This window comes from Pteropus medius, unplaced genomic scaffold (assembly GCF_902729225.1).
Source record: "Pteropus medius unplaced genomic scaffold, Ma_sr-lr_union100, whole genome shotgun sequence".
In the NCBI taxonomy this organism is placed as follows: Eukaryota; Metazoa; Chordata; class Mammalia; order Chiroptera; family Pteropodidae; genus Pteropus; species Pteropus medius.
This window is the reverse complement of record NW_024342474.1, coordinates 6499697-6523793: the sequence shown is the minus strand read 5'-3', so window position 1 is coordinate 6523793 and position 24097 is coordinate 6499697. Positions and strand designations below refer to the sequence as shown.

At 37.8% G+C, this 24097-nt stretch overlaps 1 protein-coding gene across 3 annotated transcripts in view; it reads right to left on the bottom strand.

The window, feature by feature from the left end:
- Positions 1-23807, bottom strand: part of TBC1D30 (TBC1 domain family member 30) — a 64742-nt gene extending 40935 nt beyond the window's left edge. Inside the window, exons 1-2 of one of the 3 annotated variants that reach the window (XM_039865911.1) lie at positions 22941-23807; positions 18821-18985 (exon numbers count right to left, since the gene is read on the bottom strand). In XM_039865911.1, coding sequence (XP_039721845.1) covers positions 18821-18985; positions 22941-23676 — 901 coding nt within the window. In that variant the 5' untranslated portion in view covers positions 23677-23807. The remainder of the gene's footprint in view (positions 1-18820; positions 18986-22940) is intronic. The other 2 variants (XM_039865912.1, XM_039865914.1) reach the window with 2 other exon arrangements.
- Positions 23808-24097: the final 290 nt, after the last annotated feature.

The following is a 24097-nucleotide window of genomic DNA, read 5'->3' as shown; positions in this document are numbered from 1 at the left end:
TGAGATTAGCTTCATGTTTACTCCAGAGGGCTAAATCAGCTGCTAAATAGGAGTCTTGGAAGACAGCAGCAAAATTCAAGAATGCACTAACTGTAATAAAACATATAACCTTAGGTGATCTTAAATATCCTGTCCTTTGGCCTTCTCAGGCGAAGGCTGCAAGCCCAACGATCAGGAGTGCTGTGAAAGAACATTTAAAATGAGGTGAGGTTCAACTATCAATACCAGTAAAATAGCTTCCAACACTATGATTCTGAGATCAATTTAACTGATAGTCAGAGCTTATCACTCTATAAGAATTCCTCAGTCCAATATAAATGTTGGCCAACTATAATGCTTGGAGAATACAGTTTGGGTCGTTATATTTTCAGATAAAATGAAGTTTAAGTAAAGAAGATCCTTTTGGTTTCAGTCCTAACTAAGAATTTTTTAATGGATTATTATATTTTCTTGATTCTAAAAGAGTATTCTGGACTGATGAAACTTTTATGTATTTACTAAGAATTTACATTATCTTTAGATCATTATTCTCATTGTAAAAGACTCCAAGACAGATATTAGAAAGGAATTTCAAATCATGTTAGGAACTTTATTAAAAGGAAAATGCATGTCTCCTGAATTATATGGACGACATACTTGGGGTAAGAGGAATTTTATGATGTCAGTCAATATAGTCCTCAGCGTTTTTAAAGGTAGCGTATCTGGTCATTTACATTTATTTTTATTTTTACCTACATAAAAATTCAGGAGTCCACCAGTGTAGCCTTGGAAATGGTCACATATGTGTTATAGTTTTTGAAAGTCAACCAAAAGTTTTGGTAATAGAGAAAAACTCCTAAGGAAGCAGACAGCTCTTAATAAATACACTTTCTATGTGTTCCTTCTAGAAGCAATGTAAGTGTGGCCTGTTACATACTTAATATAGAAGTGCTGACACCTTTAATTATCACTATCTTTAGTCCCAGCTTACCACAAAGTGTCACTGGCAGTACATCAGTCTGGCCTAATGCCAGTATCAATCAGATATACCAGCTCCTGAGGAAGGAATAGATTATGTCTAAAAAAAGTTACCTCTGGTTTCTCTAAATTTTAAACCTTTCTAATACTTGAAAATTAAGTCCTACAGCATACCTTAGGAAAATTCAAAATAATTTTCTAGCCTAGGGCCTGATATACAGTAGGCACTCAGTAAATTTTTTTTTAAGTGTATCTATGACACACAAAGAATATCATATTGGGATCTCGCTGACTGGGTATTTTTAAATGGTACCTGCCTTAACACCTGCATTCCATATGCCACGCTTCTACTCCCACACCTGATTCATCCATGTCCTTGAATTATTTATAGGCAGACCTATTCTTCTCAATAAATCATAAACTCCTCTGAGCACAGGGACTAAGTCTTATTCATTGCTGTATCTCTCCCCTTCCCTGCCTGCAGCTAACATAGGGCTCCATACACATTGGACACTCAACACATAAATGTTAAAAATAAATAACATCATTAACTTATCCTGTCAAGAAGAGTGCCATACCTTCCTACTCATTAAAAAAGGGCTTTTTATTCAACTGCAAGAGAAATGAACAGATGTGTTTATGAACAGTTATGTTGACTGACATTTGTGCGATGTACAAAAAAACCCACAAACACTATTCTTAGTTTCCCTGGCAGGTTTCCAAAATATACAATGCTCAAGTATCACATATTTGCTCTACTTATTTGGTAAAAGATGCTTTTAAAATTCTAGATGTAATGGCAGTCAGCATAGTAGAGTAGCCAAAAAGCAGAAACTCTAAAAACAACTGCCTGGATTTGAAACCTGGCTCCACCACTCAGTAGCTATGTAAACTTGGGTAAGTTAATTGTCTCAGTTTCCTCATCCATAAATGGGACAAAAGACCTACTTCAGAGGGGTTATTCTAAGGATCAAATGATACCACACTGTCTGGCCCAGTGCACTTTACATAGGCATACCCCGTTTTATTGCATTTCACTTTATTGTGCTTCACAGATGTTGCATTTTCTACAAATCGAGGGCAAGAACCTCCACCAGCAAAAAGATTACGACTAACTTTATTGCACTACTCACTTTGCTGCAGTAGTCTGGAACCCAATCTGCAACATCTCGAGGTATGCCTGTATAAGTATTACCCATTATATCAACATATAGTGTTAAAGGCATTTGGACTATTTTTTAAAGGAAAGACATTTGAAATACTGTCATGGATTACAAATGATGCCACCCAGTCACTCTATCTTTTTTGCTCTTTAATTATGCTACCACCCATTTTAGCATAGAGATTTTAGTGCAAAACCTGTCTAGGAAGCCCATAAAGAGGAACATCCATTTAAATTGACAAATTGCTCATATTTTTCATCATCTTGATTTTTGTTTTAACATGTTACTTGGAAAGAATTTGCTTCAATGCAGATAAGCTAGTCCTTCCCTGCTCTTCATAAATTAATAAAGCATTAATTACCTGACAGCCACTTGCTTTGTGAGATCACCACAAGCATAAAATCAACCTTTCACAGCAGAGTTTAAGTAAGCAATTTTCTTCTCAGTCTTTCTGTTTCTCCATTACAGCTTTTTAAATAATGCATGTAATTTTCTAAAATTTGGTTCAATCATTTTATTTTAGAGTTTCCCAAATGCGGCCCATCACTTATTATCCTGCAATATATTTTCATTATCTGCAATATAAATAAGTCTTATGGTGCATTCCACACCCCTACATGTACTAACACTAATTCCTCGAGTTGGAGGTTACAAATACTTCCTAGAAGGAAAAAAAGCTTGTCAAAAAGAAATCATTTTTATGTTTGTCAATTTGCCAAGACTGTATTTTCTACTGGAGATGCACAACAAAAGAAAAATAGGAAGAGAACAATAACTAGTTACAACAATGACCATGTACCAATTGTCTATTGTGGATCAGGCATTATGTTGGATGCTTTAATTATCTTGTCTCTTTTTAACCCAACAGGTAAATATTATTTCCCAAGCAATAGTAAAAGGACAGTGTAAAAGGAGAGTAAAAGGAGAGTGTACACATATATTGTTGGCGTGATTTTTAACTAGGCATAGGTAAAAAATGACTAAAAGAAAATACAGTCAAATATAAATAGTTAATTTTGGGTGGTGGGAATATGGGAATTTATTGTATTTTTCCTTGTACTTTTCTCATCTCTTTTTATTCCTAAGGGACAAAGGAAGGAAAGAACAAACAAATGAACAAACAAACCAAGAGATTGAGTAACTTTCCCAATTTCATATAACTAATCAGCAGTGGAATTGAGATTGGAACCCAGGTCTGTCTCACTCTAAAGCCACACTCTATCCACTAAGTTGATAATATATAACCAGGTATTTTTTATCTAAGCAGGATCAAAAACATTTTGGAAGTTCTAAAAGAAGACTTGTTCACAGCCCCACTTACGTTACCAAGTGAATGAAATGTTCATCACTTCCTCATACTCCTCTTATATTATCTACAAAAACAAACAAGATACTTGTAGAGATAACAAAGTAGCTTCAACAAAGTCAGCTTAGCATGGCCAATTAACAAAAATATTCCATGCCAGAGCAAATGCGTGAAGTTCTTAGGTAAGGACTACTGAAGACCAGCTGTATCACACTTAATGGGGCCCACAGGAGTTCATGATGGGGCTTGGTGGAAACCTCATGGTGGAAACCTCATTTCTACATCAACTAACTCTATCCAGAAAAAATCTGGGCCACCTTGAAGTTCCCCAAGAAATTGCAGATGTGATTTGTCTCTAAACATAATTCTCAAATGTAAAACGGGAAACAGAAAGCTGGTTAATTAGCTCAGAAAGCAACAAACTAAAGACCTCCTCCCTAGAGAAAAAATGTTAAATGATAGACTGGGGGGATAATGGGTCTTGAATAATTTTTGTGCCATGGTTATATTCCCTTCTGTAGGAAGCAGCTGTTGTAATCACTATCTCGGAGTTAGGATAACATTTTAGATAATTCAGAGCAAATCGCCCAGACTTTTAAAAATGTTTTTGAAAACTCCTGCACAATATCACACACAGTAGAAAAATCTCATTAACCACTAACTAACATTGAAGTTTTGATACAGTGAGTCAATGCTTCAGATGCTCCCTTGCCATATGTCCAACACTTGCATTACAAATTTGTGCAAGCAATGTGCTAGACATCGGGAAAAGAGACTGGCAAGGCACAGTCTACTGTGAGGTTCAGACCAGAAAACGGAGTATGATATGTGACCAGGGTGACCCTGAAAAGAAAAAGCACCTAATTCAGACTATTTGATCAAAAGTACTTTCCAGAAGAGATGATGCCTCAGCTGGATCCTAAAAATAGAAGTTACCATCTAGAGAGAGTGGAAAAAAGAAGACCAGGCAGAGGAAACAGCATATGGCAAGAGAAGATGTGCTGAGTGCCACATGTAACTCTTCCTGGCTGGATCACAGACTGGGAAGAAACAACGTGAAGAAGAGAGGAAGGTGGGAGTCACACAGCATTTAAGCATCAGCAATGAAAATTATTTTTCTGAATGGTGATAAGCCAGTTAGGAAATGATGCTTTAGCTTTTGATTCATTTTTAATTTTGTAGAAAAAATATCATGAATGGTACATTAGGATAAGCACAGAAGGAGTCGACAGGAAATGCAGCACCAACTACCCATGTGGCCATAAGCGCGCGCGTGCGCACACGCGCGTGTGTGTGTGTGTGTGTGTGTGTGTGTGTGGTAAAATATACATAACATAAAAATTACCATATAAACCATTTTTATTTACACAGTTCAGTAGTATTGAGTACATTCAAACTGTCGTGCAACCATCTCTAGACTTTCCATCTTCCCAAACTAAAACTCTGTACCCATTAAACAATAACTCCCTATTCCTCCCTCCAGTCCCTGTCAACCACCATTCCGCATTCTGTCTCTACGAATTTGACTATTCTGGGCACCTCACATAAGTGAAATTATACAGTATTTATGTTTTTATGACAGGATTATTTCACTTAGCATGATGTCCTCAAGGTTCATCCATGTTGTAGCATGTGTCAGAAATCCCTTCCTTTTTAAGGCTGAACAATATTCCACTGTATGTATACACACCATTTTGATTATCCATTCCTCCATAGATGAACACTTGGGTTGCTTCTACCCTTTAGCTATTGTGAATAATGCTGCTATGAACATGTGTGTACAGACACCTCTTCAAAACCCTGCTTTCAATTCTTTTGGGTATATACCCAAAAATAGAATTGCTAGATCATATGGTAATTCTATTCTTACTTTTCTGAGGAACTATAATACCACTTTCCATAGCAGCAGCACCATATTACTTTCCCACCAACGGTGTGCAAGGGCTTCAATTTTTTTCCACATTCAGGTCAATACTTGTTATTTTTGTTTTTTTGATAGCAGCCATCCTAATGGGTGTAAAGTAATTGTAAACATCTTATTTAACTCTTTTGAGCCTTCAATTTCCTCATCTGTAAAACCAATGTGTTGGACCAGATGAAATCCCCAAGGATCTCAAATTGCATTAGTCTATGGATGGAGAGAAGTAGGTCAATTTACTGGGAAAACTCAGTCAGATCATTTAATCACTCTTAGGCTTACATTCTCTATATTCACAGCACCGACACATAATCTGGTTATGGTTCCAAATAAAACACATACTGAAATTCAAGTGCAAGGAGCATTAACCTAATGGGAAAGTTTAAGAGAACCTGGCCCCAGCCATCCATGGAGAGGACATGATACCACTGGATACTGAAGTTGACTGGTCCACAGAGGTAGAACAAATTTTACATTCCAAACCACCCCGTATAGGTGGGGTTGACCGTTAGCAATGGCTGCAATAGAGACATCTAATCATTGTTCAATTTTCACTCATATAAAGGGATAAAACTGCAACTAAATTTAAAAGTGGTTAGGCTGAGATGACAGAGAGAAGTGGTCATTCGAGATGAATCCTCCCCACTCACACAGTGACTAAAAGTTTGGAAAAGGAAACATATTTTCTCAATGAGACACCCTGAAGAAGTGTCACCAGTAAGTCCCCTGGAAGAATACTGTGTTTACAAACAGGTAAACAAAGGCAAGCAGGATGATTTGCAGAAAAAACCAGTAATAACAAAAACAGAATTCAAGACTCCTAAACTCACAGTTTGAAAATTTAGCTCCTCTTCTAAAAGGAAGGATTGTTATTATTACATCTTTCCAAGAACAACAACAGAAAAAACTATTAATATGGATGTGTAAACACTGTTTAGCTCCATAAAAGTCCATGTTTCTTGTAGAAGTGCTGGAGCGTTGTGGACCTTGATGTGGGAATCAAACATGAGAAGCCCCTTTAATATTCTACCAAGAATTATCTGTAACTATGTGTGGTGATGGATGATAACTAGATTTACTGTGGTGATTATTTTGCAATATATACAAATGTCACATGAAACTAATGTCATGTATTAATTATATCTCAAAAAAATCATTATCTAACCCCTGAAGACAACAAACGTCCTCAGTTACAAGGGTTGAGTCACTTATACCTTTTGTGGGTGATCACAAGAGAATTAGGGCAAAAAAAGCTCAAAGAGGGCTGCCAATGTGGGCTAAAAAAAACCTGCTCTAAAAGAGTCAAGATGATAGAGAAAATAAGCAAATCAGCTTGTGGCCCTTTTCCACTAGTTTTTAAACATGTTACAAAACCAATTCTAGAAACTGTGATCTGACAAATCAGAAAACTGTCGGATATGAGAGAGACAGGCAGGAAGCTGGGAGTGCAGGTCCCAAATCAAAGAAAGGAACAAGCCTGACCTCTGCTGGCCATCCTGAGTAGTGGCAGCAAAATGTGCGAAGGAGACCCTTTCTGTCTCCCTGCGACTGAACTTGAGGACCCAGACTCACAGAAAACCAAACGCCAGCCAGCCACGGTAACTTTCACACGTGTCAGAACCTTTATGAGAGAGCGCGCGCAGGCCCAATGACAAACTTTGATCTTGCCTTAGTGGCAGTGTCCTGGAACATTCCTTTTTGCAAACGGTGTTGAAAAGGCAATACTAAACAGACCCCAAAAAGAGCTGACTAAAAGGCCAGGAATGGGCTATGATGTGCATTCATTAGAAACAGCTCATTTCCAACATAAGATATCAAAATCTATTTTTATACAGAGTTCATTACAAACACTTACTTGCTCATGCCCTCACTAGAACAAAAATGATGTTACATTATTGTTCAATGGCATGTAATCCATTGAAAGTAAAAACCATGATAAAAATTCCAAAAAAGCAGGTAAGAAAAAGTCTCTTTCAGTTTGGGGAGGAAGATAGGGTCAGATGCATATTTAGAACTGGGTAGGTAAAATTTTACAATGTTGTTAAGGAGACAGTCTATAAAGACAAGTCAGCTGAATTATTTGTCTTTGCTATTCTACTGTACTCTGATACATAAATTTTCAAAGTTTTTCAGACTTTCTTTCTAACTAGAATGATATAACCCATTTTCCTGTACTTGTTCCATCCTCATGCAGAAGTAAATTTATATTAAATTTATCCGTTAACAAATGTGCACTTGCCAAATAGCCAAATTCTCACATGACTTTCAACCTAGCTAAGAAGGCAGTTCACACATGCTCATGTCCTGTATTCAACGGTTTATACTACATTAATTCTGAGGTTCCCTCTAGCTCCAAAATTCTAAGGTACTATAATTTCACAAAACTCCTGCACATTTACTAACTAAAAAGTTCCAATTTTAGCAGTTCTGATGCTTCTCCTTCCTAATCAGTCCCTTTTTCCATTTATCAAAGTGATGATTCCAAATATGTAGTTATTTATTTACAAGCTCAGAGCCTACTCCAGCCTGTTTTACTTTCATTACCAAGCAACCTACCTCACACGTGCACACTTACGTGCACACACACAGTAACGTTGATCCAACCTCAATTTATCCACCTCCCCCACCCCAGATATCTGTCCATCCATCTAACATTCAATGAGCCCCACTGTAATGCCAAGCATTGTAATAAATACTGAGAATAAAGAGATGGATGATTCAGCCCTTCCCCCAGAAGATCTATACTTAACGGTATAAAGAGATGAATTATCACAATAAAAAAGAATCAAATATAATATTATTGGTGTTCTTATAGAAGTCCGGATAGGTAATGGTAGAGTTCAGAGGAATAAAATGTTCATCAATTCTAACTATGGCAGGGACGGCAGCAGAGCGGGTGGCAGAAAAGGCCCAATACGAGGAAGGCAGAATAAGCCTACTGCATCTCACCTCATCTCCAAAACACTGTGGAAAGATTATCACTCCCTTGCTGTATAAACCAAGGGTGATGTGACTTCTGTCTCCACCACTCAACTGAACAGAAATTCCTCTCGCACCATTTTTAAAAAGGAAAAATCCAATGCCCTTTTCAATCCTTTACCTATTTGACTTCTAAATAGTAATAGCATATGCACACATATATGCTTTATATAGGTCTTGAGAATTGTTTTCTAGGAGCAAAAACTGCATCTCTTTGAAACTCTGCCTCTGTCCTCCAGTAACTTCTCCAACACTGCTCTCCTGCATCCCAGGATTCTGTCCTCTTCCAACAATTTCACATTTTCCCCTAGCAGGCTTGTGTGGGACCCTTGAGGGAAGAGCTCAGCTGTAAGCACCTTACCCAAGCCCTCAACTCTCCTGATTCCTCTCCTTCCCATACCCGCCTCCCAGTCCTCCAGTCTCCCTCCTAAGTATCTCATCGCCACCTCTCCGTTCCCAGAGCTCCTGCCTCAGGGCCCATCAACTCTACCGGTTTATTGTATCAGCCTCCTCACGACCACTTACCCTCTTCAGCCTGTCCTCCTCGCTGCTGCCAAAATAACCTTTGAAATATGCAAGTCCAATCGGGCCACTCTTGTGCTCAGATGATGCTACAGGATACAATGTAAACTCCAGCTACTTCCCTCTAGCCCCCGATTTTATATCAAGTAATACTAGATCACTACAAGTATCTCAAAAACAATGCTCTCACAGCCTCTGCACCATTATCTCTGCTTGGAATGTCTCCCCACCCCTTCTACCCTTGTCCACATGGCATATTTCAATCATTATTCTACTCCTGCTTCTTTGAAATGCTTCCTGGTGCTTCAGGGATTTTGGTGATTCTCACCTTTGCTCTTATTGCTCTTTGTACACACAGGCAGTTACCTACTTTCATATACAATGTATGTCCGGAAAACATGTTTATATATCATCTTCTCAACTGAAACACACAAAGGAGGAGCAATCTCCTTGCATATCACTGAAGAAGTCAGCCATCTTTTCCCAAAGAGTTAATAAATGGAAAAATCCCTAATTACGATTATTCAATGTCTCCTCCTCAAATAATCCCAGCAATCTTCAGAATTGCCTTAAAAAGGCAAGTATGCCAATGCTGGTGGCAAGGGCAGCTTCTACATCTCCCCGCAACAGGAATAATGGCAATAACAGTAAATAATAGAGCCAGACACTGTTCTAAACATTTTATACTTTAACTCACTTAATTCCCAAATGACCCAATCAAGTGAGTATTATCATCATCCTCTTTTTACTGACGAGGAAACCGAAGCATAGGGGTGTTAAGGAACTTGCATGAGATCGCACATCTAGAAAGTGGCAGAACCAGGATTCCAGCCCTGACAATACAGAGAACATAAATTTAACATTGTTCTTAGGAAAGCTTAAAAAAGAAAGAGAACTCCCCCTACTGGCTGTAGATAGTTTTCTTTTTTCATAACTGCAAAGGCACCAATCCTGGGAAATCTTGACTGAGTCACCAACCTGCTGAGTGAGTTTCAGTCCCACTCTTAACTCTTCCACACTTCACTTTGCTCAGCAATAAGGTTGGGAGTAAACAGAAATCAGGTTTAAGTTCTCTTTTATCTCTAAATTATTATGACTCTGAGATTCAGATTTTTTCCCCCTAAAAACCAGTTCTCTTTGTAAGGAAGGAACAAGAAATATTTCTTTTCAAAGCCACAAGACTGTCTCAGAAGTTGGAGGTTCAAAAGCTGTTACTGTACTTTCAGATATTATACAAATTTGTAGTATGTACAAAAATAATTATGGCAAAATGAAAAAATAACTCTCAGCTGCAAGACACCAAGGAGTTTAAAGAAAATGAAATGAAACTCACTAAACTATATTGTAAGCAATTATAATCCAGTTTCTTTCATCTACTCATATTCTCACTAAGTTCTTTCAGGGCACACTAAGCTGCTAATTATATACCAAAAATATACCTAATCTGTTATTAATATTAACAAATTTGTGCCAAAATTCATAGTTCTGCAACCAAAAGTCCAAATTTAAGGCAATCTACCTAAATTTAAACGCTAACTTCTTTATATGTCAAATCTATCTCAATAGCTGGGAAAAAGATGCTACTTCTTTCCATCTATCGAAAAGAAATACACACATCTGGGTTAAGAAGACTGAAAAAAATTGCACCTAATTTTAGTTTACAAACTAAAAATATAGTAAAGAAATTTTTGTTTATCATAACCTACAAAGACCAGGGGGGAAAAAAGCAGAGACAAGAGCAATAGAATTTTGAAGCTGAGAAAGCTTACGGACAAGAAGAAATTGACTTAGCAGATCCTAGAAACCCAAATCCCAAATTGGCATTGGAAAGCTAAAACTCAAGCTCAGTTACACCATATAGTCCACAAAAGACTCAGACAGGCAGCCAGCTCATGAGGCTCAATAAGGAGAACTGGGAGAAAGCTGCTGAGAAGCAATTGGATCCCTAGATCTTTCTCTCTACTTCCTGAGGCTGGACAATTAATTACTCCTTTCCCATCCCTGTGAAGGTTTGAAGGTTTCATTTCTGAAGAGGGTTAAAAGAGTTGCTGGACAACCAGCTGAGGGTGAGTGCCTTACCTAAAGCAGAGAGATTCGGTGACTATATGTATACTGAATTCAGAGACTCTTAGGTCTTATCCCTCTAGACCTTTACCCCTCCAGACTGTCACCGTCCAAGCAGGAGGTCAGAAAACCCTTCCCTGAGGAATCTTACCCACCCCAGAAGAAAGACCTGAAGATACAGACCTGTGGACTCTATAACAAGGGGCCCATCCAAATAACCCTTCGGCGAAGCTTCAAGTCAATAAGCCCTACCAGGAAGCTCAGAATTGAAGTCATTATTTTAGACTCTCACACTTAATTATGAGCAGACATCCAAGGATTACCAGCTATCTGAGGAAAGACTCTAAATATAATAGCAGTTTTTAAAGTTTCTTTCCTTCCCGTATAATCTATTTATTCAAAACTGTTGTTTCCTCTTTGTTTTAGTCTAGATCATTAATATCCTTAGAGCAATAAGAAAATATATTGCATCTATGAAACAAGAACAGGATACTATTGTATAAAAGAAACATCCAAATAACATCCCAAAAAAAGAGGTCTCAATAACAAAATTTGAAAATAAAGTTGAGATAATCTCTGAGAAAGCAAAAAAAAAAAAAAAGAAAGAAAGAAATGGAAAATAAGAAAGAGAAGACTATTACAGAACTAGTCCAGAAGTTCTGACAGCCAAACAACAGAATTCTAGAAAGAGGAAAGAGTAAAAAAAGGGTAGGGGAGAAAAGCATCAAAGAATTAATTCATATAAATTTTGCAAAACTGAAGGATGTAAGTTTCCTGATTAAATGAGCCTGTTGAGGCCCAGTTCAGTGGGTAAAAATAGACCCACACCAAGCAAAATTATTGTTCTTGGTGTACAAAAATTTGCAGAGAGATTCCATAATCATTTAAAAAGGAAAAACAGTCCAGCACAAAGGACGAAGAATCAGAAAAGCTTCTGACTTCTCAAGAGTAAGAATGGAAGCAACAAGTCAATAAAACAATTATAGACTTGTCAATTAAAGTGAGGATATAAGATATTTTCACTTCTGCACAAGTTCCAAAAATTTACTTCACAGGCACCCTTTTCTCAATGAGATATGGGCAACAATATAAAAAGAATAATTAAGAAAAAAAGAAAACATGGGACAACGGGAAACAAAAGATTCAACACAGGAGAGAGACCAAGAGAGCCTCTAGGACGAGAAAGAAGGGAGATCCCAAGATGGCAGCTGTGTACCAGATAGAGCACAACCAGTCCAAACTGGAGCACTGTGGCTCAAGCGACACTTGTATTCATGGCAGTCAATGCAAGATGCTTCCTGCTATTGGACTCTCATTCTAACATGAAGACCGAGTTCCCATGAGAGCTGGTCCCGATTCTCATTTGTACTTGCTTATCTCACAATGTGCTAATGAAGGGCATGCTCTCCGGTCCCCTCCAGGCCCACAAAAGTGTTCTGCTTTGACCTACTTCTGAGAGCAAGAGCAAGGCCATGGTGAGCTATGAATCAAAATTAAAGGCAGGCCACTCCCCCAACCTAGCTAATCATTTGGCAACTAGCCCAAACCACAGCCCTGGCAGATGCCACGGGACTCATTTATAACCTTGCCCTTGGCTCCCCCAGAGGTATTCTCAGGGGAACCCAACCTCAGACTATGACCCAGAGACTGTTTATCTTTTCAGAGCTTTTATCCGACAGAGGCAGCATTACTCTTTCCTTACACAACTAGGCTTGGGCTGCTACTCAATTTTTCAAAACTATACATTGTTCAGGAATACATACATGAGATGAAAAACTATAAAGAAAAGCAAAGGAATGTAGGAGACAGAGAATTTCAACCAGGGAGGCTCACACAGGGGCTCTTAATGTGCCAGTAATATTACTCGGTCTTGATAGGCCGATATCCACAGACATAGAATTTTAATTATTTTTTAAAGCACACATACATGTATTAGAATACACTTCTTTATGATGACACATTCTATAATATATTTTAACTAGTAAGTGAATTCCCGTTTAAAATCAGTGAAGTTGTTTTAATATCTTGAAACACTAAAGGAACCCAAATATATTCTTTAAAATTTTATGCCTATAAACATGAAAAGTTATGTAAAACAGGAAACTTCTATATAATTTACCAAAGCTGTTACAAAAAGAGGAAAATACAAATAATCCCGTAATTACTTTTTAAAGTTGAATCTATAATTTAAAACTTTCCAAAAAGAAAGCATCAGACCTAAATATTTTATCAGTAAATTCCACCAAAAATGAAAGAAATAATATTCCAGTCTTACACAAATGGAAAAAGAGGATACACTCTGTAACTTCTTTTATGAGGCTCCCAAAACTTGACAAGAGCATTACAAGAAAGGAAATTTATAGGATAATTGCACTCATGAACACCGCCATAAAAATCATAAACAAAACATTAGCAAACTAAATCCAGATTATATAAATATATATTTAGGATTTTTCCAGGAAGGCAAAGTCGTTTTAACATTCAACAAAATATATAAAAATTCAACATATTATCTCAATACAGGTATAAAGTATATGATAAAATTCATCACCTTAGTAAAGAGAACAAGAGAATTTCTTTAATTTGATAAAGAATTTCTACAGAAAATTTTCAGCAAGTATTATATTTAATGGTAAGACAATGAAAAGAAAACTTTCTCTCTTAGGTTGCACATGAAACAAAAATTTCCATCCCATTATCACTACTACTTTTTAACATTATACTGGAGTTGCTGGCCAATGCACAAGATGAGAAAACAAAATAAGAGAATGGTAAAGAAATCCATAAAACTGACAGTATTCACAGTTGATAAAGATTATATACTTTTAAAGCTATGAAATTTACAAAGAAATTATTAGAATCAAAAAAAGATAAAGTAAGATTATTGGATATAAGGTCAACATGCAGAAAGCAACTCTATTTCTATGTACTAAAAACAAATAGAAAATTAAATTTTTAAAGATAACAATTTAAAATAGCATCAAGAAATCTCAACTGCCTAAGAATAATCCTAGTAAAAGATATGCAAGACCTCTACATTGAAAACTGTAAAATATTATTCAAATAAATTTTAAAATACCGTATTTATGAATTGGAAGATCCAACAATGTAAAGATGTCAATTCTCCTCCAACAAGCCAATAATAACCAAAATAATCTTGAAGAACAAGGTGTAAGAATCTACACTATCAGATAATAAGAGTTATTATAAAGTTCAATAATTAAGACAGTGTTGTATTGGCTCAAGGATAGACAAAACAACAAAATAAAATAAGAGCCCAAAAAGAAACCCACACACATATGGACACCTGATTTTATACAAAAATGGCACCACAGAGTGGCAATAAAAGAATGGTCTCTTTAGTAAACAGGGCTGGGTCAATTAGATATTCATATGGACAAAAATGAAATTTGATTCCTACCTCATATCACACAAACAAAACAAATCTATTCCTAGTGATCTAGATCTAGATATGAAAACAAAAGCTTCTAGAAAATAATACGAGAGAATATCTTCATGAGTTTGATATAAAAAAATTCCTGGGTTAGCTCTTTCTTTCACCATACTTTGTTGAAATTGGGAGTTTTCTTGATATTTCTGAGCTATATGGTTCTTTCCAGGCTACTTGGCAGCAATTTCAGAGTTTTGAGCATCACATCCTGCTAGAACTCTTTGAGCTATCTTAGAGGATCTTCAAGCTGTGACTAGACTTCCAATGGACTCACCAAAGAAACTTAACACAACCTCAACACTGAAGTCTTCTCAGATGCCCAGTGAAAAAGATTCGGCTGGCTCTCAAGCTGTCTCATAAGTACTAGCAAAGAACCTTAGTAATTTGATTCTCAACCCTAGTACCAAATTCCCTTCCCATCTACCAGAATGTTCACCCTAACAGCAGAACAGAGAAAGGAACTTACAGGGGGTGGGACTGAGGCTAGGACAAGGCATATGCTACATGGAGACATGGAGCAAAGACATTGCCAACTGCTCAAAAAGAAAGGATGCAAAGGTTGTTACAAAGTATTAGGTACCACACAATGTCTCTGCTTCAAAAAGACCCACAGAAGAGGAAAATTGAGATTGAATCAAGATTCAGAAGATATAGATGTAGCTGTCATTACTGCCTATATCATGGAGATCCTTCTGATAAGATTAGCATGGAGAATAATTATGACATAGAGTCAATTTTGCCATAAACCTTATTTTTCTACTGTTTCTTCTTGCTAGTAGTTTTAGGATCATTACACAGCAGTTTGAGAAAGCTACTCTATGCTAGGACAGACTGTTTACCAGTATTTTGATAACCTATGATATAATTCTGTGATTTTTTTCTTGCATCTCTTGTCTACCTCGATACCAGTAACATAAAGATCTATGTAGTTTGCATTCGAATGACTTCAGAATACTTCGGTTCCATCTTTTGATTTGACTCAAAGCAGCACTAATAGATCTTGAATATTGCCAATGTGTTTTAGAAGACTGAGGTCAGTAAGATGAGATCCAACATCAAGAATTGGAAGCAAGTAACTTTTGTGGAAGGAATGCAAAAAAGAAAACATTGAGTATCTGGCTAGAGGATACTTAGGGCAGGGTGCTCTGACTAGATTCTCTGGTTCTCAAAAATTTGAATTGTAACAATTTTTTTTTTGATGTGCTATTCAATTTTTAGTAGCAAATAAATGTGTGTAGGGGATCTTATTAAAATTCGAAGCATATTCAAGTACCTTTTTTTAAAAAAAAAAAAACTCCTTAAACAAGATAGAAAAAGTACCAGCCATAAAGGCAGAACTGGTTGCATAATTTATAGGACTCCCTCATTCAAAAGTTATTAAGAACTTCAAGAAAGCAACAGCATAACATTAAACTAAGTATGGGGCCCTAATGAGTATAGGGCCGTAAGTGACTACATAGGTCATATGCCCACAAAGCCAGCCCCGCAAAAAACTAAGACTAAAAATTGGACTACCTAAAAACTAAGAACACTTCTTCACTAAATGTCACTCTTAAGAGAGTAAAAATGCAAGCCAAAAAAGTGGAGACAGTATCTGCAACGCATATATCTTACAAAGACTCATATTCAGAGTACATAAACCTGAAACTATATTATGTCCTTTGCATGTTACAAATGTCTTATTGTTCCACTGTATTCCAATAATATTACAGAAGTATCAATGTAATTTCTAAGAAAAAGCAGAACCCTCTTGTGTCACAGTTTATGGTGGAAAGAGTGGACTTTTGAGACATCCTCAAATTCTATCTAAACCACTTATCTGTGTGACCTGAGCAAATTAAACTTCCTGAATCTCAGTTTCCTAATAAAATGTGCCTAAAGATATACAACTTTTTGGAATGGCTATTCTGGCAGAGAGCATGTACATAATGAATGGTTACAGCTGCTGTCATTCTTATTACTGATTTTATTATTAATTATTATTTTATTATTAATATTAAGTTGGTTATACTGTTATCCTTAGATGAATGGTTAAATATAGTGAAAATCTGCTCTTCTATAAGGCAAATATTGATCCTGCTCTTCCTATTCCCATCCAAGTCTTGTAATAAAGGGTTTCTTCCATAAGGCTTGGTGTAGGACAACATTTTAGTTCATAATCCACACTTACTTATGATTCTTAGTTCAAAATTATTATATCCCCTTTGGTGTATCAACAGGAAATAACCCATTTTAATAAAAAATTTAAATTGTTTTATTCCATAGCATGTTATGGAACGGGTAAAGTCACTTATGGAAAGAATCGTAAACACTGAATCCATATGGAGGGAAAAACAGAGGTTATCTGAATTTTCGCATATTAAATACAAACAAGTCAACATGTATGCTGTATTTGAGTGCATCACTGTCAATCACTATGGAAATAAAGTTTCAGTTATTCAGTGTGATAGTAAAAATCTCAATTCTTTAGAACTCTAATTAAATGTATTTGTTATTAACTGACCTTGAGGAAAGAGGCAAAATGTGCAACTACTGGAATTAGGCATTTAGTCACAAAACATCTAACCTCTGGAGATCAGAAAGGAATAAATAACCATTTAGTCAAATTTCTAACACTGTCTACATCATAAAACAGTATCATATGATGAAAATCATAATTCTGAGGCATCATTATCTCTTAATTCAACAATAAACATTCTGTTCTATTTGATAGTCTTATTATCAAGGTGAGAACAGAACTCACAAGGAAAAGAGCCATTAACCCCATATTGTATGAAATGCAAAACTCTAGATGGAATTAAAGAGACAAACTCTAAAATACAAGGAAAGGGTGCATTCACCAATTTACAAATTAAATTTGGGCTTGTGAATACATTTTTCTAAAAAGACATAAATGCTGCTCCTCTCATCAGTCAAGTTCAAATTCTAAAATATTATCAGTCCCCAGTAATTATCAGCCCATGATCCTGTGCTAGCCTGACATTCTTCTCTGTCTCCTGACACTGGCTCCATCCCCGCTTATACTTTGCCACACATTCAAACTCTACGCATTCTCCACTTTGCTTTCAACTTCTGGTACAAACAACAAAAATAGGCAGGTGAAAACACAGTTGAAAGGAGAAAAATCAAAATCAAGTTATCTTAAAAGAGGAAAATAATAACATTTTTACTGGGTACTTGTAAATCAATCAAAATCCATGGAAAAATGCCAAATACTCATATGACAATTTTTTGTAGATAAGAGCACATACATATGTATATACGTATACATTTATACATATATTCACATATATGTATACATGTATATCTATACCCTCCTTCTCTACCTGTTTCAGACAAGTGGCTGGCTCTGGAGAAAACCCTATTCAAAACCAGTCTACTCAATTACATTCCTGCTTCTTGTATGGACCATTATATTCTTATGATAATCAAGCAGCGTTCTATTTAATACACATTAGGTTGAAACCTTTAGTAAACAGCAAGACTAATGATTTGGGGATAACAAACAGTGATATAATAAAAGAAAAGGAAGAAAACATAGTATTTTCTTTTAATAAGAAACATAAGAATAGAATTTAAGCCATTAACGTTATTATCTAAAACAAATCAAGGCCTGAAAATTGTTTTATGAAAACAAACACATCTTAATTTGGATTTTAAAAACAATCTAGGCGGTATCACTATACATGTAAAATGTGACAAGGTAAAGAAACAGGAAAAGTCAACTTTCACATGCACCTAAAAAAGTACCACAGGCATTTTAGCAAAACATATCATTGGTGCCTATATTTACCATACCTGAACAAACTGTTCTGCCATGCTGCATGTTAACAAAGAATACAAAACAAAAATAGGGAAATATTAGCAGAATAAAACATAACACTATCGTATGGAGAATTATAAAATTAATCACAAATTGTTATATCTGGTCTTTGACATTAGTAGTTTAACTATTTCAACTCAATCAACAAACCATGCATTTCTTAGTTATAGATTACCCACTAGATGGGTTTATTAAAATATTTTATCTTTTTCAGGTTTCAGAGCAAGTTGTAAGTTCCTGTTGTACAAGACTTTTTTAAAATCAATTCTTAATTTACTTATTAAGCACACAGAGAATAAAAAAACAAAGACATGCCTTTTATTGTCTATTCGATGCTATTTTTAAAATAAAGATTTTAGTCATCATTTAGTATCAAATAAAAATAACCACTGCCAAAGTGAAGTGCTACCGCAAATCCAGAATAAAACTAAATTTATAATATCAGACATGTAATATACTTTTCAACTGAAAAAATAAGAAGCTGTCTGAGTTGTTCGTAGTTCTTAGTTCCGAGGGTATAAGCTTCCATTTAAAACTTTTCAACATATTCAGAAAACACAGTGACTATTGATTGACTTAGCTTCACTAATATTCCAGTCACAGTTGGCGAAAGGACTAACCCTACTCCAGCACTTACTTCTCTTCTGTGACACGGCCTGCAAGCATGCAGTCACAATATCGCAGTTCCTCTGTACTTTATTCAGAAGCCTATCCTTCTGCTTCAGCTGCCGAAGTAACTTCGCCGATTGAATTCCAATTCTGTACTTAAGCTCTCGAAGGATCATCTTCAGTTCATTAATGTCTATGAGCAAAGAAAATTTTAAATAGAACAATAAATACCCTGAGACAAATACAAATGCCAATATGATACTAATCATTAGATAATTATCTAGAACATCCATTCAAACTAAGTAATTTTGGGTTCTTACCCAGGACTATATGTACGTATTCAGCTAAGAATCTGATCAAATAAGTCACTCATCCATTTCCTATCCTCTTCATGAGATATATACTGTTAAAATAAAATTTTTCTGAGCTTACCTGTAACATGTAAGCAAGACTCGTACATTACTATAACTAGCTCTGGTTGCAAATTTGTTTTTCATTGCTTGAAAATTGGAATGTACATTTTGTATCATTAATATATTTCAATGGAAAGCTTCCAAGAAAATAATTTTTTGAGTCATTAGATCAATGATAAACCTAACAACTGATAACAAATGTTTTTAAAAGCACTCACCTTTGTAAATAATCAATTAAAAGTAAATAATATTACCACATTTTCCAATGTAAATAAATGTGGCAATGCTGGTTTTGTTTTAAATATGCAGTCGTCCATTAGCTTAATTATTAGGTACAACATCTCATCTTAGAGACTCAGTAATTTTTCTAATATGATAGAACTACACTTTCTTCAAATAGATGAATTAAGAGTAATTCATAAAGCTAATATTCTCAACAGCAGTTTTTCTACAAATGAAAAAAGACTTGGGAATCAGAAATGTCAGCAATCTTTATGTGAATAATCATTAAAATTTTGGAGTTTTGTTTATCACGCTGGATATTATCAATAGTTACCATAGTGTGACCTGCCAGACAGGTGAAACCTTCCACTTAGCTTGGCACTGGCTAGGCCCTCATTAGAGGTCTTCTTGTGGGATTTAAATCTACTCGTTTTGAAAGGGATTTGGAAAAACCAGAGAAGATTAGAAGAGAGAAATAGAAATGTTTGAAAGTAAGAAAATACTTTAGAGGTCAAAGCAAGTGAATCTTGGGTGTCTGTATGGAGAAGTGCAGGGAGGTGCTTTAACAGCTGTCATACCTGACCACACCATGGAAAATGCTATTTGACCTTGAGTTAAAAGAACTGCCTTTGAACAACCAACTATCTGTACAATCTTAGGCAAAGTAGTGCTCCAAGTCTCAAATTATGCTTAATATGCAAGATTACCCTGAGAAACAAATGTGAATAGTCTTTATAAGTACTAATATAATTACCACTACAATAATAATAAGGAATTTCTATGAAGAAGAGAACACACACACACCAGTTATCTCTCACCTTGAGTTCAAATACGACGGAATGCAATGGGAATTAAGAGCTCACTTAGGTTAATTGAAATTATTTGGGTTCTAAGGATGATTAAATATAAGAAGAACAAGCCATCAGGAGAGATCAGAGTCTCTTTATGTCTAGATTCCTTCAGAGAGTGTAAACATCCTTTCTTTGAATATTTAAAATTTTTCCTTCTAGAAACAAAAAGGATAGTAATGTCATCACTGTGTATTTAAATTATACTTTCTTCAACAAGAGTCATTTTCAGTGACTCTTAAGGTACCTATACTCTGAGTTTCTGAATTATGTGTTGTCCAATATGAGAAAAAGCTTAGGAGTTGAGTTTGAAAATCTGCAGCAATATCTGCTGCTATTTAAGCATCTCGATGACAGGAATAAGGGCTTCTGTATCTTTGTATGCTCCATAACATCAACCATAGCTCCTCACACAGTGTTAGATAGAAAAAATGAGATTGCCAACTGACAGTGGACAATTTCTTCTCTAAGAAATCCCAGTGTATATAATAAAAATAGTATCTAACATTGACTGAGCACTTTTACATACATTAACTTACATATAATTCTCACTACAGCCTTCTGAGGTATTGTTATTATTATCCCTATTTATAAGCAAGAAAAACGAAAGACAGATTAAATAGCTTTAACTGAGATCACACAGCTAATGAGGAACAGCGGCAAGATGTCAACGCAAGCATTCTGACTCCAAAGTTCACCTCTTAATAAAAACACTGAGAAGAGAGACTAGATTTCCTAAGAAACTATTTTAGTGCCTCACATAAATAAAGGACACATACATGCTAAATATGCAAATAAGTGATACATTGATGCTACAGCAAAATCCCTAACAGAATGAGGAGAGAATTAATGCACAGGTTATCAGCATTATATGAGACTCTTCTTACTAAGTATTATGTTAGGAGGGATATTTTTGACCCTGAAAAAAATCAAGTAACTGAATAAACTGTAAAATTATTTAAGTAGTTGTTTCCATCGCCTGGTTCTTTATATTCTCTAACACTCCATAATACTTTGTTGTTGTGTGTGTGTGTGTGTGTGTGTGTGTGTGTGTGGTGTGTGTGTGTGTGTGTGTGTGTGTGTGTGTGTGTGTGGCTTATAATATGGCGCCTATTCATCCTAATCGGTTTGACTACAAGAAAAGATTAGCAGGCAACTAACCGTGCAATAAGACTGAGACTTCGGCAAAACAGAGGCTTATACATCTTATGAATGATTCTAGAGTAGTCACTCGTTTGAAATTCATTTGCAAAGCTATACTGTTATTTCTTTAAACTTCAACTTGTTGAATTGCCTCTTCCAAAAGGAAATTACTAATCTCCAAAATTACTAGTAATGAATAGCCTTGTAAAAACAGAAAGCCAAATCATAAGTCTTCAAAATTGATTTTGTTTGATTCTGAAAGAACTATTGCCCTGCGGAATACGGAACTCTCGGCATAAACAGACATGCTGAGAACAGCCAAATAATTGTATATAATGAAATGGCACAACTCCAGCTAAAGTCCCAGGCAGAACGAGGAAGGTGGAAGCCATTTACAACAATCAGCTGGGAAAAAAAAATCTTCACTAGGAAGCCAAAAGAGGAAGCTGAAAGCTGTTTACATAGATTTGAGAAAGCAGACAGATTTATTCCTTTTCCGGTTAGTCCCCACTCCCCCCGGCACCAATTAATCTTATTTTTCAATTAGGAGACAGGAAATCATTCTATAGTACGAATTCTCTTTCCCCTCTCCCCTGGTAATTTAGCAGAAGGACATTAATTCAAGAAATGTTATGGTGGCTTAGCATCTGTTTTCCACATCTCACTTCATTTTGTAAATTGAGGTCTTGATATAGCTACAAAAAAAAAACACAACTGTAATAATTGTGGTAGTGCCTGAACAGCAAGCTATTATGAACAGTCGAAGGAGGAAAAAAAATCTCAGGACACGAGCATTAGTCAGATAACAAAAGGAACACCAAATTAGCCTCTCCCCCTGAAAACCAAGGCCATTTTCGCTGACCTCTCCAACCGACGGTACCAAGCAGTTAAATTCTGCGATAACGCCAGTGCTTTAGGGCCGTCCACTCGGGGCGGGGGGAATCTACCCAGTGAGCCTCTTGAAACCAGACGTTCTGGCAGAAATGGAATTCACACGTTCTGCTTAGAAACCGCATTATCGAATTATTCTGCCTCACTAGTTAAACACTATCCAAGTTGTGTGGCCAAGAGGCGGATTTAAAAAAAAAAAAAAAAAAAAAAAAAGCACCCAGGGAGTGCCGCTCTCCTGGCGCCCCCCCTCTAAGTAACTTCAGATATCAGAAACTCCAAACCTGTCCTAACAGCTGTTCTGGCGAAATTAGAACCTGGACTGTTTCTCCCTTTGAACTTCCGCAAAAGACCCGCTGCTACCACTCCAACTACTGATGCTCCACTCGACAACTCGAGAGGGGAGTGGGGAGGGGAAAATAATAACAGTCTAGTCATGAATCCGTGACACTGTGGGCACCAGCGACACATCAAAGGAGACTCTGCAAACTTAATATCTGAGCGCTTGGCTACCAGCCCAAGTGCGCGCAGGTGAGAGCTGCAGCGCGGACAGGGACCCGGCAGGGACCCGGCTCCAGGAGGCTCTCCGGGTCCTCCTCCCCCGGGATCCCCCTCCTCCGAGATCGCCCCTCACCCTTCTGCCGCAGGTACTGCCTCTGGAGGCGCTGGCTCTGCCGCTCCTGCAGCTCCTGCAGCACGCGGGAGTCGCCGGCGCCGCCGCGGCCGCCCAGGACCACGTCGGAGCCGGAGGCCTCGGTGGAGCTGTCGAGGCTGTCGCGGCGCCGCTGGCGGCCCCCGCCGGCCGCCTCGTCCTCCTCGGTGCAGCTGTACAGCTCGGTGAGCAGCCCGCTCACCAGGGACGCGGTGCGGCTGGTCCGGCCGCCGCGCGGCTCGCCGGGCTCCGAGTCGTCCTCGCCTTCCCAGGAGTTCCGGGAGCTCCGCGGCCGCCCCGCCGGGGGCGCTCGGCTCAGGGATGGGGCCCCAGGCGCTTCAAGAACCGCTCCCTCAGTCCTCGCCTCGGGCTCCGGGAGCCCGGCCCGGCCCCCGCCCGCGGGAAGGACTTCCATGGCCCCTGCTCCCGGCTCCCGCCGCCCCCCGCGAACCGCCGCGCCGGCCAGTTCCGGGAGGAGGCGCGGCCTCTCCCACGCGGGGTGCTCTTGGCCGAGCGCCCGGCCAGCGGGCTCCGGATCCCCGAGGCTCTTAACTCCCCCGGGCGGGTGTCCGAGTCGCCGCCCCTCGGCTCCGGGCAGGGAGGAAAGGGGGCCCGCCAGGCCGCTGGACTGCCTGGGGACACCTGCAGCAGGTGAGGCCCCACTTCGCCCCTGAGCGCTCTGAAGAGCGTCCAGGAGCAGGATGTGGCCAGAACGCATCAGAATGAAGTCTTCAGCCCGGAGAAGGAAGGCACTCTGGCCGCAGCCACCTTCACTCCTTCACTTTTAAGCACGTGATTTAACTCGAGAGGAGGACAACTCCTGCGTCCTATTCAGCCACCAGCTAGAAATTATACCCGGGAGAGTTCTAAACGCCAGTCAATAGGCGGAGGCCATGAGCTTTCTTCACATCCTGGGGGCACAACGCCCAGCCCTTCTCACCTTCCCACCTGATGTGAGCGCCTATCAAGGCGTTTTTAGTTTGCTTTCTGACAATAACCTTTCTGAAGCCCTGGCTTATACTTGAGATTTGATAACGCTGTGAACTTTTTTTTTCTCAATGAAAAATAAAGTACTGGATTAAGATCAACTAATTCCCTGGTACAAGACCTAACAGAGAATGAGGGCTTAATATATGCCC